At 46.6% G+C, this 22,080-nt stretch overlaps 1 protein-coding gene across 1 annotated transcript in view; it reads left to right on the top strand.

Moving 5' to 3' along the window:
* The first annotated feature begins 9,966 nt into the window (after positions 1-9,966).
* FGF9 (fibroblast growth factor 9) overlaps positions 9,967-22,080 on the top strand; it is a 43,186-nt gene continuing 31,072 nt past the window's right edge. Inside the window, exon 1 of the mRNA XM_060234791.1 lies at positions 9,967-11,425. Within this exon, the coding sequence (XP_060090774.1) occupies positions 11,149-11,425 (277 nt within the window). The 5' untranslated portion in view covers positions 9,967-11,148. The remainder of the gene's footprint in view (positions 11,426-22,080) is intronic.

Here is a 22,080-nt window from a genome sequence, read left to right as displayed (position 1 = left end):
ATCCTAATCTTGCCTATTCTTCTACACAGTTAAAATAACTAGTCTATCAGTAATTTGCTAATTATGATTGATTGCGTTTGGACAGTGTGCCACACTTTCTGGGTTTCAGTTCCTTCATCAGTGGGAGGGACAGAATATGGAAAGAATGATTCACCGTATATGTGCCTGACAAGGGTATTGTCCAACCAGAACAGTCTGCCAGTGTTCCCGTTTAACAGGACAATCTCAGTTGTTATTTCATAACAATTTTCTACCAATCACTGCAGCCTCACAGTGGGTTTAGGAGACCTTGCTGATTCTGTGTAAGCATAGGCTTTGCAGACTGCAGTGGGTGAAGGGAATGCTCTTCCCAAGGTTAAACATACTCTCTGCTAAATGAGATGTAAGATATCAGTGTTGAGGAAAGATCAGATAGTATTTTATATGAAAGAGCCCATTGATTCAGGATTTGAGATTTTCCAGCATATTTAATAATACATATAAAACAAATTGTGCCTTTTAAAAAATACAAATTGCCTCCCTCTGCATTTAGTCTGATTACGATTAAGGATAGACATCCTCCTGCAAAAAGAAAACAGAGAGGAGTGAGGGTCTATTTCTAAATCAGAGCCAGTATTGGATAGTGGTTAGAGTCTCATACTAAGATCTAGGAGACCAAGGTCTGAATTTCTATTCTGCCATGGAAGCTTGCTTGGTGACACGCGGTGAGTCACACGTTGTCAGAAAATTCTACCTCACAGGGTTGTTGTTGAGAATAAAACAGAGGAGAGGAGAACAATGTAATTTGCGTTGGGGACATTGGTGAGATATAAATGAAGTACATTTTAAAAAGTGATTATTTTTATTTGAAATCAGCCAGGCTGTTAGAAAAATATTAAAATCTACTGAATATAATTGAGTATGTGAAATTAGGCAGAATTTCCCTTCCCACAACATTGTCCTTCATTTTTATGCTTAAAATCCCAGAAAAGGAGGAAAGCCTCACTTGCATGCCAGTTAATGCCTCTTTGTGCTCAGTGCAAGATTTGGTTGATTATAAAATGGGGATGTGACCTCCTGGCTGCCTGAAAATTGGCAAATAGGATCCCTTGAATGGTGGGGAAATTAGAATTTCCTCTGACTTGGAAAATGAAGCTATAGCCTGAAAGGAGTTTCCTTATTATACCTAGTGGACACCAATAATGAACAGAAACCCAAATCAGGGGGCTGCAAGGAATCATAGGAAGAGAAAATTTGGAAGCCCCACACTTCAAAAAAACCCTCTAAGCTTGCAATCTTTTGAACAGACTAATTTATCCTCCTTTTCTTTAACCAACATCCAGCCTCTCTTAACATTCCATCCCATCTGGTGAATTTTTAGTCCTCATCTGATTTTTTTAAAAAGCCTCCCTCCATTTTGGTTCATTTACAATGTCTTTTAAAAACATTTTTGCATACTTGGGGAATAGAGTGATCAGTCTTCTTAGCAGAGGACTCAGTTGTGCTCATCCACACAAGGAATAGGTAGTTTACTACTAGGCAGGGTGATAATCCATCATCCATGTAGATAGGAGGCATAGTGGTTAGAGTGTTGAGGCAGGACCTAGGACAACTGGGTTCAAATCCACCCTCTGCCATGAAACCTCCATACTTTCATAGCCTAACCTCACAGGATTGTTGTGGTGAGGATAAGGTGGAAAAAAGAAAGAAGAAGAGGGGGAGATTGGATTTATACCCCACCCTTCACACTTGGGAGTCTCAGAGCAGCTTGCAATCTCCCTCCCTTCCTCTCCCCGCAACAGACACCCTGTGCGGTAGATGGGGCTGAGAGAACTCTCAGAGAGCTGCTCTTGAGAGAACAGCTCTGTGAGAACTGTAGCTGGGCCAAGGTCACTCAGCAGCTGCATGTGAAAGAGTGGAGAATCAAACCCAGTTCTCCCAGATTAGAGGCCATGCACTTAACCACTACACTAAACTGGCTCTTGATGGGAAGATGGTGTAATAAGCTACTTTGGGTCCCAAGATAGTGAAAACCTCAGGCTTGGTAAAACCTCAGAAGCCCGAGAAGTTAATAAACTGAATTTTGTTGATGTGTGATAATCTAAGAGGAGTAGGTCTTCAGTGCATGACTACTCCTTGCTCTTCTGGGGACAGAATAAAGACTAATGGGGGGGAGTGTATTTTAAGAACATTATTTTTGAATAATTCCTATTTTTATACCTCTCAAGAACTTTAATGAGATCATCCAGAATTTTGGAGTACGTTATCATCAATATGCTGATGACACCCTGTTATACATTACTCTGAAAAAGCCACCAGCTGCTCTTGTCTCTGTCCTGGCGCAGCATCTGAATGCCACAATAAAAGCACTGAGAGAGAATAAACTGAAGCTGAATCCAGATAATATGGAACTGACGGTAGTTGGAAGGGCCACTGCTGTAAAGTGAATCAGTCTTCCTACCATTGATGGTGCGTAGCTTTTGCTGAAAAAAGCTGTTAAGAACTTGGGAGTCTGGCTAGATCCTAGTCTCCTGCTGGAGACAGAAGTATGTATGATGAGCAAAAACAAAAGCTCCCCCCTTCTCAGCTATGTCGAGTTATGAAGCTCCCATTTGCAGAAAGCTGCTATGGCCACGCTGTTCCGTATTTCAGTCACTTCTGGATTACCCTACCCAGTGGTCATTTTGTAGAAAAACAGGTGGTGAAGCTCATCCAGGGATTGTTATGCTGCTGCACATACAATTCAATGGACAAGGAGGTGGAACTCTCAGATGGAGGAGAAGGAACTCTCAGAAAGGTTCAGGAGCTGTGCTCCTGTGAGCTCCCTCTGAATCTGAGGCCTGACCCTACCATACTAAAGATGGGGCTGTCCTTGAAGATGACCTGGAAACTGCAGCTGGTGCAGACTATTTGTTGTCTGGGGCTTGCTGGCAGGGCCATAACCCGGGCTTTTTTTGAGCAGGAACTCACAGGAATGCAGTTCCAGCTGGTTTGGCACCAGGAGGTGTGACCTAATATGCAAATTAGTTCCTGCTGTTTTTCTCCTACAAAAAAGCCCGGCGTGAAACAATGCTGCCAGGAGGTGTGGCCTAATATGCAAATTAGTTGTTGCTGGGCTTTTTCTACAGACAAAGTTCTGAACGTAGCACTCCTATTCTGAGGTCCCACCACTGGCCGCCAAGTACTTTCCGGGTCCAGTTCAAGGTGCTGGTGCCTTCCTTAAAGTCCTTTATTCCTGGGGTCTGCATACCTGAAGCCAGCCCCGGCGCTAGGGTTTCTGCTACCCAAGGAAGAACCCTGCATTGCTGCTCCCCCATGGTCTATAATCGTGCACACAAAGCACACGCAGTGTGATGACGTTGCCCAGAAGTGACATCATCATGACGGCATGCCCCCTGCCCAGCAGCCCTCTCCCACTTCAGAGGGAGCTGAGCAGGGACTGTGGGGCTGTTGTTTCTTCACTCCAATTGCTCAGAGCGAAGAAACATCACCCCTTGTGGCCCCTGCTCAGCTCCCTCCAAAGTGGGAGAGGGCTGCTGGGCAGGTGGTGCAGCATTCTTTCTTCGCTCCAAGTGATTGGAAAGAAGAAAGAAAGCCACACAGTATTAGGGTCAGTGCAAGCAGGGATGGCCCACCTGCCCCTGCAGTAAGGTGGTGCCCTAGGCGGCCACCTATCTTGCCTACTCCACGTGCCGACACTGCCTGAAGCGATGCCTCTCCCTGAATGTTCCTATGTGGCAGCTTCATTCTGTTGTTTACCAGAGGTCTATTTGATAAAAGCATGTTTGACTACAGTTTGGGCTTAAGCCTTTTCAGTGCCTGCCTCACACCTCTGGAACAGCCACCCAGAAGATGACAGAGGGGTTCCTCCTCCCACTGGGTCCTAAGATGCTCAGGAGAGAGGCAGGCGTAGAAATAAATAAGTAAATAGACAGACATGCGCACACATGCATGCTTTGAAGTAATGAGATTTGTGTCATTCATATATGCATATCTAATGCATAGGGAAATTTGTTATTAAAAAATAGCCACGTTTGTAACAAGAGAGCTGGTCAAACAGACAGGTTTTCTTGACAAGAAATGAATCTCTAGCGGTGGCTGCCCTTCTCTTCCCTTGGTTCCTCCCTATAAATTTTGCTTTGCTGTGTTTTTTGTGTGTGTTCTTTACATCGCCATCTTACATGTTTTATATCTCATTGCATTCCTTTTCTCCATATGTCTCCCTTTCCACTTGTACTAAATTACATAACCATCTACAACATTTGCATACATTATAATTAGGAGATGTTACTGCATTAGAATGATACACATGGGAAGTTTATGGGATGAGTGAAACAGAGTCGAAAGAACTGCGGGGACCTGGCTGGAAGACAAGTCTCTTCTGCTGACTCACCGTTGGTCCGACTTAGATTTCTATACGAGGGTGATAATTAAATTTTGATGACCCTGTTGCAAGAGGCGCAGCTCTTAAATGACACTGCTGTTCAGAAAAGCACGCCACCCGCCCGATCAAAGGGAAACCCAGGTGGGAATAGGAAACGCTACAGGGCTCTGCTTCTGTTGCAAAACTCAAGCTTTAATTGTTGCGAGACTGATCAAGGATGCTACAACTTTGAATGGCGGAAGGTTTGCTATTATATAGCTGATGTAGATTTCACATGAGGTTTGGTAGGAATGCCGCCTACTCGGAGATGATTAATGACAGCTTGCCATTCCTTTTCTGAGTTTGGAATTCATGAGTAATGACAACAACATTGAAGTCCAGGGTTGGTGGTGTTAAAGCCCCTTCGTTTGAGAAGGGGATAATAGAATTTTGTTTTAGTTCTGTATATGTGTATCTCCCCATTGACTTTGGATTTAAGTTCCTTCTTAGCCCCACTTGCCTCTGCTGAGGCAGCTGAACCACCCACAATGCATCTGACATATGTCAGTTTTTGAAATGACAACATTAGTGTGATGCAGCAGATAGTAGTTGGAATTTGAAATTAGTACATAATCTCTTGACAATTCCTGGATGGTTGAGCAAATAATTAGGTACGTGCAATCGGATGTTTACTAATCAAGATCTGATATGGACAACTATGCAATATCTACTTTGAACGTCTACATTCAAAGACAACCATTTCATGTAACATTGTTCATGGGAGCAAAAACTGAGGAATGTTCTCTTCTACATGAAAGAGTGTGAGAGCAACACAGAAAGCAAGGCAGGTCTGTTCAAATTACCTAATGCTCTTTGCCTTTGTTCAGGTGAATGCAACCATAGAGTCGGAAATAACCAGAGGGATCATCAGTCCAACCCCTTGCCCTGGGGCAGGAAAGTGGAGCTAAACGTCTTGACAGATGACTATCCAGCCACTTCTGACAAGTTTCCGGTTAGAGAGATTCTGTTTGAAAGAAGTCTATTCTTTTTGTAGGTACACAGCAGTGTGTGTGTAGAAAGTCATGGGATCAAAGCAGAACCTCCCATGAATCCCTGGTCTTTAATAACTGGAGACCATAACAGGAAGTACAATGCAATCCTAAGCAGAGTTACACTGTTCTAACTCCATTTAAGTCAATGGACTTGGAATGGCAAAACCAAAGCTCTGCTAGTGTTGCAGTTTCCCCCCTTAAATTTAACTTGGAACAAGAAGAACTTTTCATGGAAAGGAATCTGATTGGGCGGTTACAGATTTGATGCCAGCACCCCCTACCCTGTGCATTTTTTTTCTTTTTGTGTTTGTTATTAAAATTAAATACTGAATGTTGCATATAGTACACATTTCCTTGTTATATAATTTTTACTTTTTGTCATTCATATTTTTAAAAATTATTATTGTGTGAAGTAGTGACTGGAGTGTCAGACTAGGGTCTGACTGTCAGACTAGGGTTTGGTTCTATTCCCTGCTGTGTCACAGAAGCTTGCTGGGGGACCATGGGCCAGTCATGCTCTCTCAGCCTAACCCACCTCAAAGGGTCGTTGTGAGAATAAAATGCAGGTGAGGAGAATGATGTAAGCCACTTTGCATCCCCACTGGGGAGAAAGGGAGGGTATAAACAATGTAAATAATTTTCCCTTTCATTCTTTTTGGAAAGAACTGCTGCCAGTACACACATATAATGAGCATAGGCATCACACTCCCTGCTGCCATTGGCACACACATGAAGCAGCAGGATATTAATAAGAGGTTACTCAGTAGTGGATTCCTTTTTATCGTAAGCAGGGTAAGCTGGCTGCTCAAACCCTGATGAGGTGGGTATATGTTGTAGCAGCAGGAGCCTGCTCTTCTGGAAAGACTGAACATTACTATGCCAGATTGTGCAGGATATCATTTTGATCCCCCAATAAAAGGGTGGGCAACAAGAAAACTGATTATGGTAGCTGAAGCTGCTGCATTCTTCTCTATCTCCCTCTTGTAGATAGATTCAGATGGGTAGCTGTGTTGGTCTGAAGCAGCAGAACAAAGTTGGAGTCCAGTGGATTCTTTAAGATAACTAAGTTTTATTTAGGGTATAAGCTTTTGTGTGCAGGCACACTTCTTCAGATACAGTGAAATGGAAATTACCAGTCCATACATATACTAGTTAAAGGGTGAGCGATAAACTAGCATACAGTATAACGAAGATGTTTAATAGATCCAAGGACCAAACAGAAATAACAAGCTTAGTTTATATGGAGGGAAACATATCAAAGGAAATAAATATGTCAAAATTGGAGATTGATGTATCCTTAATTATGGAATGCTGAGAGTAATTAATTGAAGAAACCCTGCCATTATTCTACATCTGTCTCCCTCTCAAGCATGAAGGCAACCTTACAGCATCTTCTTCTTTAAAGTGGAGTGACTGGCTGTGTAGAGTTATCTCCCCTGTCTCCAGACCAGAGAAATACATTCCAATCTACCATTCCAAATTACATTACATTCTACTATTCATTATGTTAATTACAATCTATTATTCTATTATTCCAAATAAGAAATAAAATAAAGAGGTCATATGGCCCTTCTGGGGGATTGGTGAGAATACAGATATAAGAACTTAATGAGGTTAACATATGTAATGAGATAAGAAACTGATATTCCTGTTAAGCCCTGGGGATTCCATTGTTCTAAGCGTGTAATTACTTGCAACTTGGCAATTTGTTTCTAGTCTGTTCTTGAAGTTCATTCACAATAAAACAGCTACTTGGAGGTCACTCGTTGAATGTCCTGAAAGGCTGAAGTATTCTCCTACAGGTTTCTCAGTCTTGTGATTCTTGATGTCAGATTTGCATCCATTTATCCTTTGGTGTAGAGTTTGACCTGTTTGCCCTATGTACACAACTGAAGGGCATTGTTGGCATTTAATGGCAAATACAATGTTAGAAGATGAGCATGTAAATAAGCCTGAGAAGGTGTAGTTGATGTTGTTAGGTACAATGATTGTCTGGGTGCATGTGGCAGCAAAGTGCCCATGTTCAAATCATTTGTATTATTGTGAAGGAGGAATTGTTTGAGATTGTCTATGCACAAGAAAAGGTTTGCTCCCCAGTACTTGTGAAAGAGAACAGGGCAGGGAAAGAGAGCCAGTTTGGTGTAGTGGTTAAGTGTGCGGACTCTTATCTGGGAGAACTGGGTTTGATTCCCCACTCCTCCACTTGCACCTGCTGGAATGGCCTTGGGTCAGCCATAGCTCTGGCAGAGGTTGTCCTTGAAAGGGCAGCTGCTGTGAGAGCCCTCTCCAGCCCCACCCACCTCACAGGGTGTCTGTTGTGGGGGAGGAAGGTAAAGGAGATTGTAAGCCGCTCTGAGACTCTTCGGAGTGGAGGGCGGGATATAAATCCAATATCTTCTTCTTCTTCTTCTTATCCAGTAAAAGTTCTAAGTTACTGATGACACACTTAACCATTTTGAGTTGAGAGCTATATGTGACCACTAGTGGTGTTCTGGGAGAAAACCTGTTGCAAGACAGGCTCAAAAGACACAATAACAGGGCAGGGACATTTGGGAGAAGATGGTCCCTCCTGGTCCCAAACCATGCAAGGCTTTAAAGGACAAAACCAGCACTTTCAATATAGTTCTGGAGTGGATTGGAAGCCAGCTTAATAGCTGTAATAATGGCATCCCAGGCAGAGCAGGCCCTGCCAATTGGCAAACTAGACAATTGTCTAGTGGGCCAGCCTTCTGGGGGTGCCAAATTGGGCACCCCCATGTGACTCGGTGACATTATCAGTGTGGGGGAGGGAGTGCTAGAAGCGAGCTCTGCCTAGACTCTATGGCTGGCCCTGGTCACAGGATCCTGGTAACTGGCCTTGCCCAGCAGTCTGGCTACAGCATTCTGCACTAGCTGCCGCCTCCAAAATTCTTCAGAGCGCAGCACTGTAGTCCAATCTAGACGTAACTAAGGCATGGATAACCATGGCTAGATCAGACTGAGCCAGGCATGGGCATAGCTAGCACTCCAAAACTTAGCCAAAAAACCCTCCAAACCACAACAGCCATCTGATTTTCTAAGGTGACCTCTGTATGGAGCAGCATTCCCAAGCTGCAAGGAACATATAACTGCATCCAAGACAGGAGAGATCTTTGATCCCCTTTTCTATCAACCCAAAGAACTTCTGCCTTTTCAGGGGATAACAGTGAGAGGAAAAGGCAGGCACTCACTGGATGTGACAGGGGTCCTGGCAAACTTTGTCATTCTTTTCCTCTTCCAGACTGAAAACCAGCCGTGAATGCGGGTTCCGGCGCCCAGCTCTTGTATCGTCCCTCATCCTTAAAGTAAAACCCTTTTTCAAGTCCCCCCCCCTTCCAGATTTAGCCTTGGGTTGAACCTTCATATGTACGCACTCAACCTGCGTCGCCTTCTTATACCCCGCGGTAACCAGCACTTTTTCCCGCCTTTGCGTCGCTCTAGGCCCTGCAGCATAACGCTGATCACGTGGCGTTAGGAAACCCGCGGGGACTGTCTAGCCACGTGCTGGCGCAACTGGGGGACGCTGACCTTCCTCCCGGTTGCCCTCTCTCGGCCCTATTTCCATTCGCAGCTGCAGAAGAGCACACGGGGCGAATTCCAGACGGCTCTCTGGACAGAAAACCGGGCTCTCCGCACCCCCTCCCCCCGCCCCGAATGTATTCATTTGGGTGGCAGCCCTGTTGACCTTCCCAGGCAAAGTGAGCGCCCCTGAATGCCCCGAACCTAGGAAGTCGGTCTCAGAGAACCCAGTAGATGCCGGCAGAGGGTGGAATTAAGGACAGCGTCCTGCAACCCACGCCACTGCAGCCTTCCCGCTCTGGAAAAGAGCCCGCCGCCACCCTGGGCACCGCGCTGGAGGGTGTTTGGGTGGCGCGCGTTTCTCTAGCTCTGCCTGGGAGTTTTCTCGACACGCCACTCCTGCAGCATTTGGGTCCCATCCGAAAGGATCCGGGGCCTTCCCATCCCACGTTTGGTCGGACAAGATGGTGAGCAGCGTAAATCCCTGGCAGGTAAGTGTGGCCGCTTAGCTATATCCAACCTCATCTCGGAGGAGCGTGTCCCACTGACCAGAGTGGGGCTGATTTTCCGGCTGAATCTGCCTGCGGGCGAGCTGTCAGCCTGCAAGTTCCGCGCCGGCTGAATCTGGGCAGAGGAGCCTGCGCGCGCGGCATTGAGGTCAGCAGGACCCAGCTTCGCAGCAACCGGGCGCCTTGGATCAGCGGGTCTTATTCGCGTATACATGTCAACGCGAGGCTCCAAGATCCGCTCCACCAAGCATCATATCCCTACATAGAAACGCTTGGATGCAATGCAACGCCACGCTGCTATCCGCCGAGACCTTTCGCTTTTATGTAATCCGCACCCGTCCAGCCCCGTTTCTCTGTAGCGCTTTACGAGCGGGTAGGTTTCAGTGGCTGCCTCAAAGTTTCTGGTCCCAGTTATTTCTTTTATTTCTCTGTGCTTCTACTCGCCGCCTATCCGAGAGTGCCGCAGAGCAGATTTTGTTTTTAAAATCAAGTGTATGTGTGTGTGGGGGGGAGCTACTTGCTTATGAGAGGCGATTGAGTTGCATGGAGCCAGCGGGCTGAGGCTGGGATGGAGCGGCTGTTAACGCCGCCGCCGCTCTATTGCAGCAGGTAACGATGAGCGCTAGGACCCGGGGGAATCCTCGCCGCCAGCAAACTGGACTACCTTAAACCCAGCCCAATGCCTCTTCCTGCGCCACTTTCCTTGCGTGCTGGATGGAAGAGCCACAGTCAAGAGCCGCAGCTCGGGGCTGGAGTACAACATTGCAACGGGAGCCCTGCGGAAGCAACACCTGTCTCGAGGCGAGCCAGCGAGAAGACACCAGCAGCGCTCGGACGTTGCTGCCCTCCTTGTGGCAAGGGGTGGATCGCCAGCCGGGCTAAAGCCAGGGGCATCTGCGGAGCCTCCTAAGAATTCTGGATAATAGATCTGGACGTCAAAAGTTTTTTTTTTTAAACATCCCTTTTTTTTCTTTTGGGGGGATTTGTCTCAGCCAGCAAATGTGAGATTTCCCCCTTTTCTTGTGTGTATGTGTGTGTGTCTCCCCCCCTCCCTGCCTTGCAGGATTCATGCTGATGTATGCAGTCTGTTATAGAGTAAAAACAGCGCATGCCTTTCTGGAGTCAGAATCCATAAAAACCCTGGCGTTGCCGTGCATCTTCAAATGTATATAACAATATATATATGTACCTACCACCCTCGGTAACGGCTAGACGGTGAAGTTGCTATGATCATTCTGCTCCGGAGCCCGATGGAGAAACTACGGATTTTTATCCTCATTACGGTTGGATGGGCAGAAGATCTTACCGCTTGCTAAGAGCTGGGGAATTATAGATGATCTCTCCCTTGGTATACCTCTAGACCTCGCTCCCTTGTGCTGAGAAAGATGTCAGTGTGTGAGTCCAACCTGGTGGTTTCTTAAGACTAACAGTGGTTTGACCTTGAACCTGAAGCTGTCAAAACAGATTATTATTATTATTATTATTATTATTGATGGATTAAAGCGAGAACCTTCCCCCCTCCCCTCGATGTAAGTGGAACTGGGAGGGGAGAGTGGAGTGGCAACCCATTTTTAAAAGAAAAAAAAGGAGCCAGAGAGGGGGAGAAAAGAAAAGGAGAAAAGAATATTGGGCTTGAACACCAGCATTCCAGTCTTGCAGCAAAAGAAGCCAACCTTCCCCCCTCCCTCCCTCCCCCCTCTCTCTCCTGATGGCTCCCTTAGGTGAAGTTGGGAACTATTTTGGTGTGCAAGATGCGGTACCCTTTGGGAACGTGCCGGTGTTGCCAGCGGACAGCCCGGTGTTGTTAAGCGACCACCTGGGGCAGTCTGAAGCAGGTGGGCTCCCCAGGGGGCCTGCGGTGACGGACCTGGATCATTTAAAAGGGATCCTCAGACGGAGGCAACTCTACTGCAGGACTGGATTTCATTTAGAAATTTTCCCCAATGGTACGATCCAAGGGACCAGGCAAGATCACAGCAGATTTGGTAGGTATGGGCGATTAACCCTTTGGTGGCTGCGGGATGGCGGAAAAAGGACAGAAGTTGGGTTTCATTTCCCTTTGGGAGGGATACAGGAGGGAGGAGGCTTATTGTTGTGGCTGAACAGAGGGGAAACCAAAATGCCTCCAAAGTTTGCACAAAAATGGAGGCCCCCCCCCTTGTAATCCTCCAAGTTGGGATTTTTTAAAAACAAGAAGTCGCAAGTACAGAAAGGTTAAAATGTGGAACAGCCCCCCCCCCCCACCAAATTGTTGTTGAGAGGAAAGTGCAGGTAAGGATAAGAAGTATGTCCCTGCCCAGAGTACTTGAACCTGTTTCCCATTTAAAAGTACATCCACTTTCCTGGAAAGAGTCTAGAGGGCCAATAAAGGACACACCTTCCTCCTTTTCTGGTTCTTCCCTTCAGCAGCCTGGCCTGAGCGGCAAAACTCACCAGGTTGAGGGGAATCCCCCCCCCCCCCCAGCCAGTGGCTCCAGTCCTGCCCCCAGAACTCCCAGTCAGTCCACAGTCACTCCTGCTGTTACTGCCTGCCTCATAAACTGAGAGCTCTTAGTCATGAAATAATAATATTGGCTGTTCTGGAAGGAAGACAAGGCATCTTGCTCTGCCCTCCCTGCATGCTTCAGTGCAGGTATCTCATGAAAAGATCCGTTCCCCAGCGGCAGCATGCAGACTTTCTTTCCTTGCTTTGTCAGAGCTGGTTTTAAAAAGAGCATCCCCTGCATTTTCTTTACAAGGGGTCCTATTTCTGACTGCATCGAAGGCTGGTACCTAGAAAGGCTCATGGTTCAGGGCCCCTCAGACCTATCGGCTTCCACCCTCCCCCCCCAAAAGTGTGAAATGGGCCCACTAATGCTCAGGCTTGCTCTCCTGTACAATCCCCCCCCCCAAGCTTTGGAATGGTGCAATGGTATTGAGCACATAACTAGTTTGAAAGGTGGGATAAAAGAATGCCACATTAGGGATCCAGGCACCAAGTCCTGCTGGGAGGAGTTAACTTGTGAGAGAATCCACCTGGCCAGGGGAATCCTTTGCGCATACACACATAATAAAGCAGTTGTACTTCAGTGCCAGATGTCCCATAAGATCCAAATTTTTTTATTAAAAAAAACAAATGCTGTTAACTGTTAGGAAACAACAGTGCTGGTAGGTGAGCTTCAAGAAATCCAGGACTAGAAGGGAAGGTCCGAACTGGGAATGACAGGGCAGCCGAGTCATCCCCTGTCCAGTTTTATCATCATAGCCTTGCAGCGCCATCCTCGGCAGAGTTGCACCTTTCTGAGGAAGGCAGCGTCGGTGTGGACACATCCTCCTTGTCGGGTGTGTGTCTGCATCATCTTTGCACCGCTTCTCTTAGAGGGATAGTTCTCAGGGTCGATTTTGGAAAGGGTAGTAAGAAGCCCTCTCTCGGCGTCGGAGCAGCGCATTTTGAAAACTGTCCTGCAAGAAACATTGATTCGGCAGTCCCCAGCAAGCAGAGAAAGAGAGTTGGAAGCTTTTGCAAGGGTTATTTATTTGCAAAGAGTCGCTCTGTTTTATGGATGCTTGTTTCACACACGCCCCTCTCTCGCTCCGGAGCGGCGCGAGGGCCAAATGCGACGCGGCGGCGGGGAGGGGGTGGGCGCGCGCTGAAGGACGGTGCGTTTGGCCGGGCGAGATCAAAAGACGGAAGCTCTGGCGCGTTAAGAGGCGAGATTTGCACGCTGCAGTTGAGCCCAGCGGCAGCCCGCGGGCTCACGCCGCTAGCAGGTGTACGGCGGCCCAGCGGCTGCTCCGGCTACCTCGCACATTGGCTTGGGCAGCGGCAGGAGGACCTCTGCAGGGTCCTACGCCCCGCTCGCTCCTCTCCGCTGCTCGCCTGAGCTGGGCCGCACCAGCTGCTGCTGCTGCTTTCCAGCACTGGAGAAACCACAGACGGGGGCGGCGGCAGCTAATTTTATATCGGGGGTTGGGGGAGGAAAGTGGATTTCCCGGTGTATTGATGGGGGCGGAGAGAAAACGAAGCCGGCAGTAACATTGCAGTGTTTTTTTTGTTCTGTTTTTAAATCACCGTGCAGTTTGAAGCAAAAGTGCATTTATTAAGGGTTTCCCGTCTCCCAGATATTTTTTAGAAAAGGATGAGGTGGCGGGAGGGCCAAAGAGGTCCACTAATCGTCTACTCCTTTGCATCTGCCAAGGAACTTCTTGTGAATAGTCTCCCCAGGAGTTGGTGATGGGTGGTTGTGGTTCTGCTCTGTAGGTGAGAGCTACCTATGCAGAATCAGCGGTCACAATGTTATTTCATGTCAAACTGTCCTAAGGGACCTTGAATTGGTGATATAGGATTGTGTAACGTGCTGTCAAGTTGCAGATGACTTATGGTGACCCCAGGAAGGACCTTTCAAGGCAAGTGAGAAGCAGAGGTGGCTTGCCCAGGGCCGTAGCCAGGATTTCATGTTTGGTGGGGCCCACAGCAGGATTTAAGAACATAAGAGAAGCCATGTTGGATCAGGCCAATGGTCCACCCAGTCCAACATTCTGTCACACAGTGGCCAAAAAACCCAAATGCCATCAAGAGGTCCACCAGTTCTTTGTGGGGGTCGGGGAGCCACCTGGTTTGGTGGCTCTGGGCTCTTGGCACTGCAAGCTGCCTTGAGTTCCACAACCTAACCACACACCCCTTTCCTCTGCATGCTGTGCTAGGGAAAGGAAAAAGTGAAAAGACCAGCAGCAATGCTACTACTTGTTTAGAGTAGCAGTGAGCAAAGGAGACAGACTGGGGGCCCTCCAATAGGGGGGTCATACAATTGGAAGGGGCCCCCGGGCCCCACTGTGCAGCTATGGGTCTAGGTTTGCCACTGCCTTCCTCTGCAGAGTCTTTCTTGGTGGTCTCCCTTCCAAGTACTGACCCTGCTTGGCTTCCAAGAGCTGAGGAGATTTCCCTCCCCCATTCCAGATAGATGTCCTTTTATTAACAGAACTATAAACTTGGAAAAAAACAAAAAGATTTATATATTACAACTTCCCTCTGCCACATCCTCAGGACCATCCAAAGATTTATGAGCTCTCTTAACTCATTAAAGCTTATGTGGGAATGACTTGTGCCACTGGCCTCCTGTTTTGTTTTGGGGCCCTGATATGGTGTTTGCAGAGAGCAAATAGCCCCAAAGGGATCAAGCAAGCGGGCCAAACTGCGTTCCAGCCTGTGTCATTTCCTTTCAGGTGTCAGGAAATGTATGAATAGTTTTTACTTTGTACAGGCTTTTTGAGGCATTGCACCTTTCTCAAAATGGGTTGGTTGAGTAATTCAGACCTTCCCCAAGAGACAATGAAGCCACTGTTGCTATTTAAACTCCTCAAGTATGCTAGGCTCTGTACTTCCATAGGTGGGAGTAATATAGCCCCTATTCAGAAAAGACATACCATGTACATTTTCTAAAGGGGGAACAGGCTAAATGAAGATGTTGGGACTAAGCAAAAGGCAGCAGTGTAGAAATGTTACTTTAGCATCTTAAAAACAAGTAATCACCCTGTCCTGGATAGCCTAGGCAAGCCCGATCTCATCAGATCTCAGAAGCTAAGCAAGGTCAACTCTGGTTAGTACTTGGTTGGGAGACTTCTTTGAAGTACAAAGTCAGGAGGGCAGGGACAGGCTTTATTAATAATAATAAATAATATTTATTCAGCCACCTCTGTGAATATCCTCCAGACTCCCACTAGGGATCAGTCACAAAAAGTCGCCTTGACTTCCAGGTGCACGTGTTCACATCTGTGCATGCGCATGCACACACACAAACACAATTAATCCAATCTATTTCAAGCAGCGTTTCTTCCATTAATTTCAAGTATTAGTAATAATCACTTTGTAATGGTTATGCTTAGGTTGGGGATGCTAGCTGAGCAAAATGAAAGAGGACAGAAAGGATTAGAGATCCAACTTGATAGTTAGGAAGCACAACTCAAAATATTTCTTTCTCGTGATGTCCACACTGGTTATGTAGTATATTGGTTTCAAAATGAGGAATTCACAAGTTCAAACTGTTTGGGAAACTCTGTGCATTGATTGTGGTGGTAAGAGAATTTATTTCTTCTGTATAGTAAAGAAATACTAGACAGTATAGTCACCATTTTCAGTAAGCAAAGTTAGAAGCTTTCCTCCAACTTAACTGGCTCTTCCTCCACCTTTGTAATGGGCTGGAAAGAATTCAGGGAATCGCAGTTGTGTGGTGACAATGGGAATCTCTAAGAGAGACTCTTGGGCATCTCAGCCCTTTGCAACTGCAGATGGCTTAACCATATAGGCATACTAGTAGCATTGCAAAGAGGCCCAGAGAAGAAGTTCCTGTCTCTTTAATAGAGCATTAATGTGCAGAAATAGGCAGGTGAAGGTTTTCATGGGATGAAGCTAAAAATTATGCATGGTATATATATCTCCGCATTATGTCTCCATTAAAGGGACAGGACTTTTCCCACCAGATCTTCTGGCAACCCTGTATCATAGACAGCTGCTGAAAGTGCCAGGTTTCAAGAAATACACATGTATGCAAATACCTTTAAAAATAATTTGATACAAACAAATGGAACATGGTGGGGGGCATAGTCATAGTTTGTCTAGGACATAAAAACCATTTAGGCTGGCTGAGCTCACAGCTGTAGTGCTTGGACAATCTCCGGGGCATGTTGATTAAGCCATAAGAGTTAGATTTATCTTTAAAAACAGTGGAAACTTAAATTGAACTCCCAAGAATGTACAGAAAACAGCTGCAGGGGGTTGTGGTTTGGAAGTGTCCTAATTGTGCCTAAGGCCCTATCCCTTCGAGTTGCCTGTCTTCACCTACCAGTGGCCTGAGGGATATGCTGATGGAATCCTGATTCCATAGTAAGTGGAGCTGTCCATGCATCTGATGCCCAGGAAAGCTACTCCACCAGAAAGCTGTTGCTCTTTAAGGCAGCCACAAAACTATGTGTCGGAGGTCTTGGGGGGCGGGGTTTAAAGCCAGCCTCAGAGGACAAAAGGACTGGGGGAGCCGGCTGCGCGGTACCCTCCCTCAGGGACACGTGGCACCGCATTCCTCCCCCTCCCATAGTTCCGCACCTGCTCAGGAAGACTTTTAAGTTTCATTTTTTTAAAAATAAAAAGGAGTCTTCTTTTGCACGTGAACTCCCTTTCCTTCTCGCCTTTCAGGTTAGCTCTCTCTGTAATGTGATCTTATGTGGTCAGCGCGCGTTCCCTGTCTTTGTTGGGTCACAGGAATTTTTTTTTTTTTTTTAATGCAGTCTCCTTTCGCCTAGGACATTTGCTCAGACAGTGGAGTCATTGTAAATCCAGGCGCTCCAGAAGAGAGCGGAGCAGAGGCGTGCCTCTTTTGCGTCAGCGCAAGCGTTGCACGGACAGGCTTTTTAATTATCATTCAGCATCGTAAAAGAAAGCTGAGAAGCTCGTCCGAAAGGGAGATGGTCCGGGAGCACTCCTCTCACCCGGTGGGATCTATTTGGACTCTCAGCAACGCTGCTGGTTTCTAACAGCACCGGATAGCCACGCACCCAGACCTGGTTCATAAGCAATTGTGGGTTGGCGGGGCTAGTTTCAGGCTTAAGAAAACGTGGGTGGGGTTTGCACTCGCTCTATTCTGGGGGAAAGAAATAGGAATGCTCCTCCTGATAGACAAGCGTCTTTATAACAGCATTTCCTCAAACGACATATATCTCTCGGCGAGGGGAAGATCCGCAAAGCGCTCCCCCCGGTACCGTCATGCTGGCTTCCGAGCGTCCTAGAGCGGCATTCTGCAGAGGTCCTTGAAGCTCCTGGGTAGGTTGAAGTGCACGTGACCAAGCTGCAATTCCGAGCCCACCGGCTGCAGAGGAAAGCCGTGGGCTTCACTGGGGTTCGCTTTCGCGCACAGGATCAGGTTAGAGCGCCACGCTTTGGCTGCCTCACTTCACCGGGCCAGGTCTTTAAAGAAATGCTGCCGCATCTTCTAGCTGTCGGAAAGCAGAAAAGAAGTCCGGGCTCCTGCAGTCTGGTTTGCAGCTTCAGGCAAATGATGCAGGGAATGGGTATGCAGTCCTTCCCCTTTCCTCACTGTTTCCCCTTCCCCACCACCTGGCTGCTGCCCTTGAAACAGAACAGCTTTGCAGTTCCACCCCCAGTTACAGGAGCTCTAGAGAGCAATCATAAACAGAGCTCTCTCTCCCCCACTGCTTTCAATGGCATTAAAAGGGTATAACTGTTTGGATCTGCATTATAAATGAGCGATTCGAAAACGGGGAGGTAAAGGCAGGGGAGCCCCACCCTCTGAAGAATGACCACGCCTCATTGCACCTCATTTCTCCTTGAGAAAAGCAGTGCGTATTGTCACCTCCAGACCTATTTTGGGTTGCACTCTTGTTCAGTGGCCTGGATAAGTTTGTGCAGAGTTTGCAGGTTTATCAGTGCCCCTCTTCCCTTCCATACAGGGAGCAGATAAAGCAGGGTGGTTCTGCAGTTTTCTTCATCCCCTGCCACGTAGATCAGAACTACCATTTCACAGGAGGCTTGCTCAGGATTCTGTGGCATTATACCCCACTGCAGTCCCTCCCCTTCTCATATTCTGCATCTAAATCTCCAGGAATTTCCTGCACCAGAGCTGGCAACCCTAGCACATACAGATGACAGCTGCCATTTACTCCTGTGGGGGAGGAGAAAACACAAAGCACTGCACTGAGGGAGGGCCCTGTGGCAGTGAGAGGCAAAATCCTTCCTGTCCAATGAATCCAGCCCTGAGCATTGTGTGTAAAATAGTGTTGCCAGCCTCCAGGTGGGGCCTGGAGGTATCCCGCTTTTACAATTGATCTCCAGCTGGCAGAGCAGAGATCAGCTCCCCTGGAGAAAATGGCTGCTTTGAAGGGTGGACTCTATGGTATTGTATCATGCTGAGGCCCCTTCCCTCCCCATACCCTACCCTCTCAGATCTACTCCCAAAGTCTCCAGGTATTTTCCAACACAGACCTGGCAATCCTAGTTAGGGTGCATCTAGGTGCTCAGAGCTCTTGCAATATGCAAATCTTTCCATTTGCTTGTCTTAATGATGAGCTCTTTAAAAGTTAGACACACCAGCTTTCCCCCTACAGAGTCCCCACCTCCGAGACCCAGGTTCGAATCCCCATTCTGCCATGGAAGCTTACTAGGTGACCTTGGGGCCAGTCACTCTGACTCAGCTCAGCCCACCTTGCAGGGTGGTGGGCATTAGGGTGAAATGGAGGAGGGGACAATAATGCTGCAGAGTGTTTGGGTGGGAATTAGAAAGTAGGAACATAAATATATTAAAACATCTGTTCTGTACTAAAGGTGAGTCCTTTGGAACAGGGCAGGTATGGCAATTATATTTCCCATCAGTTGCAGAGGTTAGTTTGCCTTACCTGCCTCTCCAGGCAAAACCTCTGGTTGAGAGGTGACTAAGCCCACAGAGTGATAGAAAAGTAAAAGGGCTCATGTCTTGCTTTCTCCCCCGCTTGATTCTTCTGCAGTCCGTGACCTTCTGCGTAGCTTGTGACTCCAGCTCTCTGTGCACGTAGGTGATGATGCAGCAGCAGCAGCAGCAAAATCTTTGCAAAGGCTGGGAAAAAGCTGGAGCTGCTGCAACACAGCTGAGCTTCTCCTGAACTGCAGATGAATTGCAGTAGCTGCTCTACACACTCAACCAATTTGCCAGCTGTTTCCTAGGAGGTGGGCAGGCACTCCCTTAAACCAGGCAAAAAGTGCTGAGGAGGCAGAACAGATGACCCTTGTCAAGGACCGGCAGGGTATTTTTGTTCCAGCTGATTGAGTATGCCTGATTACTGATTTTCCTAAAAACTGGGCAGCAGAAGTGGGCTGGTGCATGTAATACTTAAAAATATCTTTAACTGTGTGTGTGAAATTATTGGTGCACATATGTCAGTGTGGTACAAAACAGCAGAAAAGAGCTATTTTTAAATCAAATGTACCTCCTTCTAGGCTTTTGAATTAGAAGTGGGAGAAATCACCAAATGACAGATTCATAACAGCATTTGTAGGGCAAATTTCCTGCATTCAAAGCACTTTGTGCCCCTTATTTTTGAACTTTAAGCAACATGTGAAAATGACCTAGAGTACAAAAACAGTACAGCGATTGTGGTAATCAGAGATGGAAGAGGAAGGGGATCTATGTCATTTTGCCTTTTCTTGTTCTGATTCCTTTCTAAACAGGCTATTCTTACGAGAGCTTCCAAACTTCTGTGACTGCCGAGCCTGGAATAGTGACTTTATTTGACTGTTTGCTCTGTTCCTCCTATACCAGCAGGGAAGGCTGTCTAATTTTGCATGCAAAAGGCATATGTGTGGAAAGCAGGGCCTAACACATTTAATAATATACACCAGGCCAAAGCTCACACTCGTGATGCCTAATTCTACATCGGCTCGTGCCTCTTGTACCTTTTCTCTCCTTCCCAGAAGACCTACATTTGTTTTGTCTAGGTTTCCTGCAGCAAAAGCATTTTGTTTTTAAAAATAATGGCAACAGATGGCCTTTGGGCCTAATGAGATCCCAGTGCCCAGCTCTTCCTGGCATCTCTCCTATTCCCTAGAATATCATCCCGAGAAGCTGGGAAGTGAATATTTAAAAAAGTAAAATGCAGAAGAAGAGAAAAAAAGATCGAGATATTTCTCCAGAGGTTTTCGATCTAATGCTATATGTGAGCAAAGTAAATAAAATGTAAAAGAAAAACCTTCTGCTGCCCTGTTAATAATGAGATATATTTAAATTACATTGAGGAGGGGCTGAGGCTCAGTGGCAGAGCATCCATTTGGCATGCAGAAGGTCCCAGGTTCAATTCCTGGCATCTCCAGTTAAAGGATCTGGCAGTAGGTGATGTGAAAAGACCTCTGCCCAACCCAGAAGAGCCTCTGCCAGTCTGAATAGACAATATTGACTTTGATGGACCAAGGATCTGATTCAGTATAAGGCAGCTTTGTGTGTTCATTTCTGTGTATCTCATCCCATTCCCTAGGCCAACTGTGGATAACAATGAAAAAGATAGAGTTGCCAGACCCCGCTATTGTGGGATGCTTCCCTGCCACTGGCCAGCAGTGTGAAATCCCACCCCCAACCAGCCTGAAATCGATGCAGTTACATCACCCAAAAGTAATATCATCATGGTATGTGGTGATGTTCTAGTTTTTGGGCAAAACTCCATGGTAAAATTGTCTACAAAGCGTAGAGTTTTGCTCAAAAAGTAGTGTCACCCCAATGGCGGCAAAGTGATGATGTCATGTCTGTGTGATGCCATCATGCCCTGTGCGCTTTGTGCTCACAGAAGAAGATTTCAGAACAGAGCCAGGATTCTCCCACTGGATGCCAGGTAGGACCTAGTAACCCTAGAAAAACAACATATACAATCCCATTAATATATTTGTACTTAAACTTAATAAGATTCAGACTTACAGCTCTAGCCTATTTGTGAACTAGGGCTGCCAGCTCTGGGTTGGGAAATACCTAGAGATTTTGGGGTGGAGCCTGAGGAGGGTGGGGTTTGGGGTGGGAAGGGACTTCAATAGGGTATAATACCATAGAGTTCACCTTTCAAAGTGACCGTTTTCACCAGTAGAACTGATCTCTGTTGCTGGGGGTCGGTTGTAGTTCCAGGAGAAGTCCAGCCACCACCTGGAGGTTGCAACCAATACTCCCTCTGAGCTGTGGAGTCTTGTGAGCAAGAATTCTGCTTTGTGAATTACTGGCATTAAAGTTGTGTCTACTGCAAAAATTAGTTTGCTCTGGGGCCATGTTCCCTGAGCTAAGTCAAAAATGTTTGAACTGGATGTGCTAGCTCACACTGACTCAGCTTAGAGGGAGCACTGGTTGCAACTTGCAACCCTATCTTAAACATGTTCATTCAGTTAGTTCAGTGGGATTGCTTCGAGAAGTTGGTTTATGATTCCATTTCTACATTGACTTGTGGATTTATAGGGGTGTGACTCTGCAGTATAAAAAACATTAATGTCCTCCTAACTCTTTGTGCTCTGTTAACCTGGTCCCATTCCCAATTAATCCAAATAGAAAGGCTTTCAGTAAGGTGTTTAGGCACAGACTTCAATAGGCGTCTCCCCCCCCCCCCAAAGGAAGGGAACTGTAGACAAACCATTAAGGATACTTGTATACATGAACCTTGGGGCATCCTTGAGTTTAGCAATTGCAGTGGCAAACAGATTTCATTGGTGTTCTGTCAGAAAAGTCTGTCTCTATACCTTCAACCCATAATTCTTCCCTTGGATAGTATATAGTATGCCTGTGTGCAAGTGCACCCCCTCCTCCCATTGAACTAGCAGGATTAGAACTGCACTGCTACTATGCCTCCAAAACAAGGATTGTAAATTCATAGCCCTTTGCTAATTACTTTCCCACTTACTGCAACATTTTAAAGTCTCTGGAAAACTATACTGCAACAATCCATGGGTCACTCTACCTCCAAGGCCTCTGATTGGTCTCAATACCAATCTGTTGTTTGTGATTTAGGAGATGAACTGCATTGTACCTGCATACCAAGCCAATGACATTTCAGGGTCTTCAGTAAGGCAACATAAACATATTTGATAAGGAGGGGTTCAATACAAGAAAATTTTGGGTAGTGAAGTCCAGTGAAGACAAAGGAAAATAGTTTATGTAAG

This window comes from Heteronotia binoei, chromosome 3 (genome assembly GCF_032191835.1).
Source record: "Heteronotia binoei isolate CCM8104 ecotype False Entrance Well chromosome 3, APGP_CSIRO_Hbin_v1, whole genome shotgun sequence".
NCBI classification, from domain to species: domain Eukaryota; kingdom Metazoa; phylum Chordata; class Lepidosauria; order Squamata; family Gekkonidae; genus Heteronotia; species Heteronotia binoei.
The sequence above is the reverse complement of the archived record's forward strand: the minus strand, read 5'-3'. Positions and strand labels throughout refer to the sequence as shown.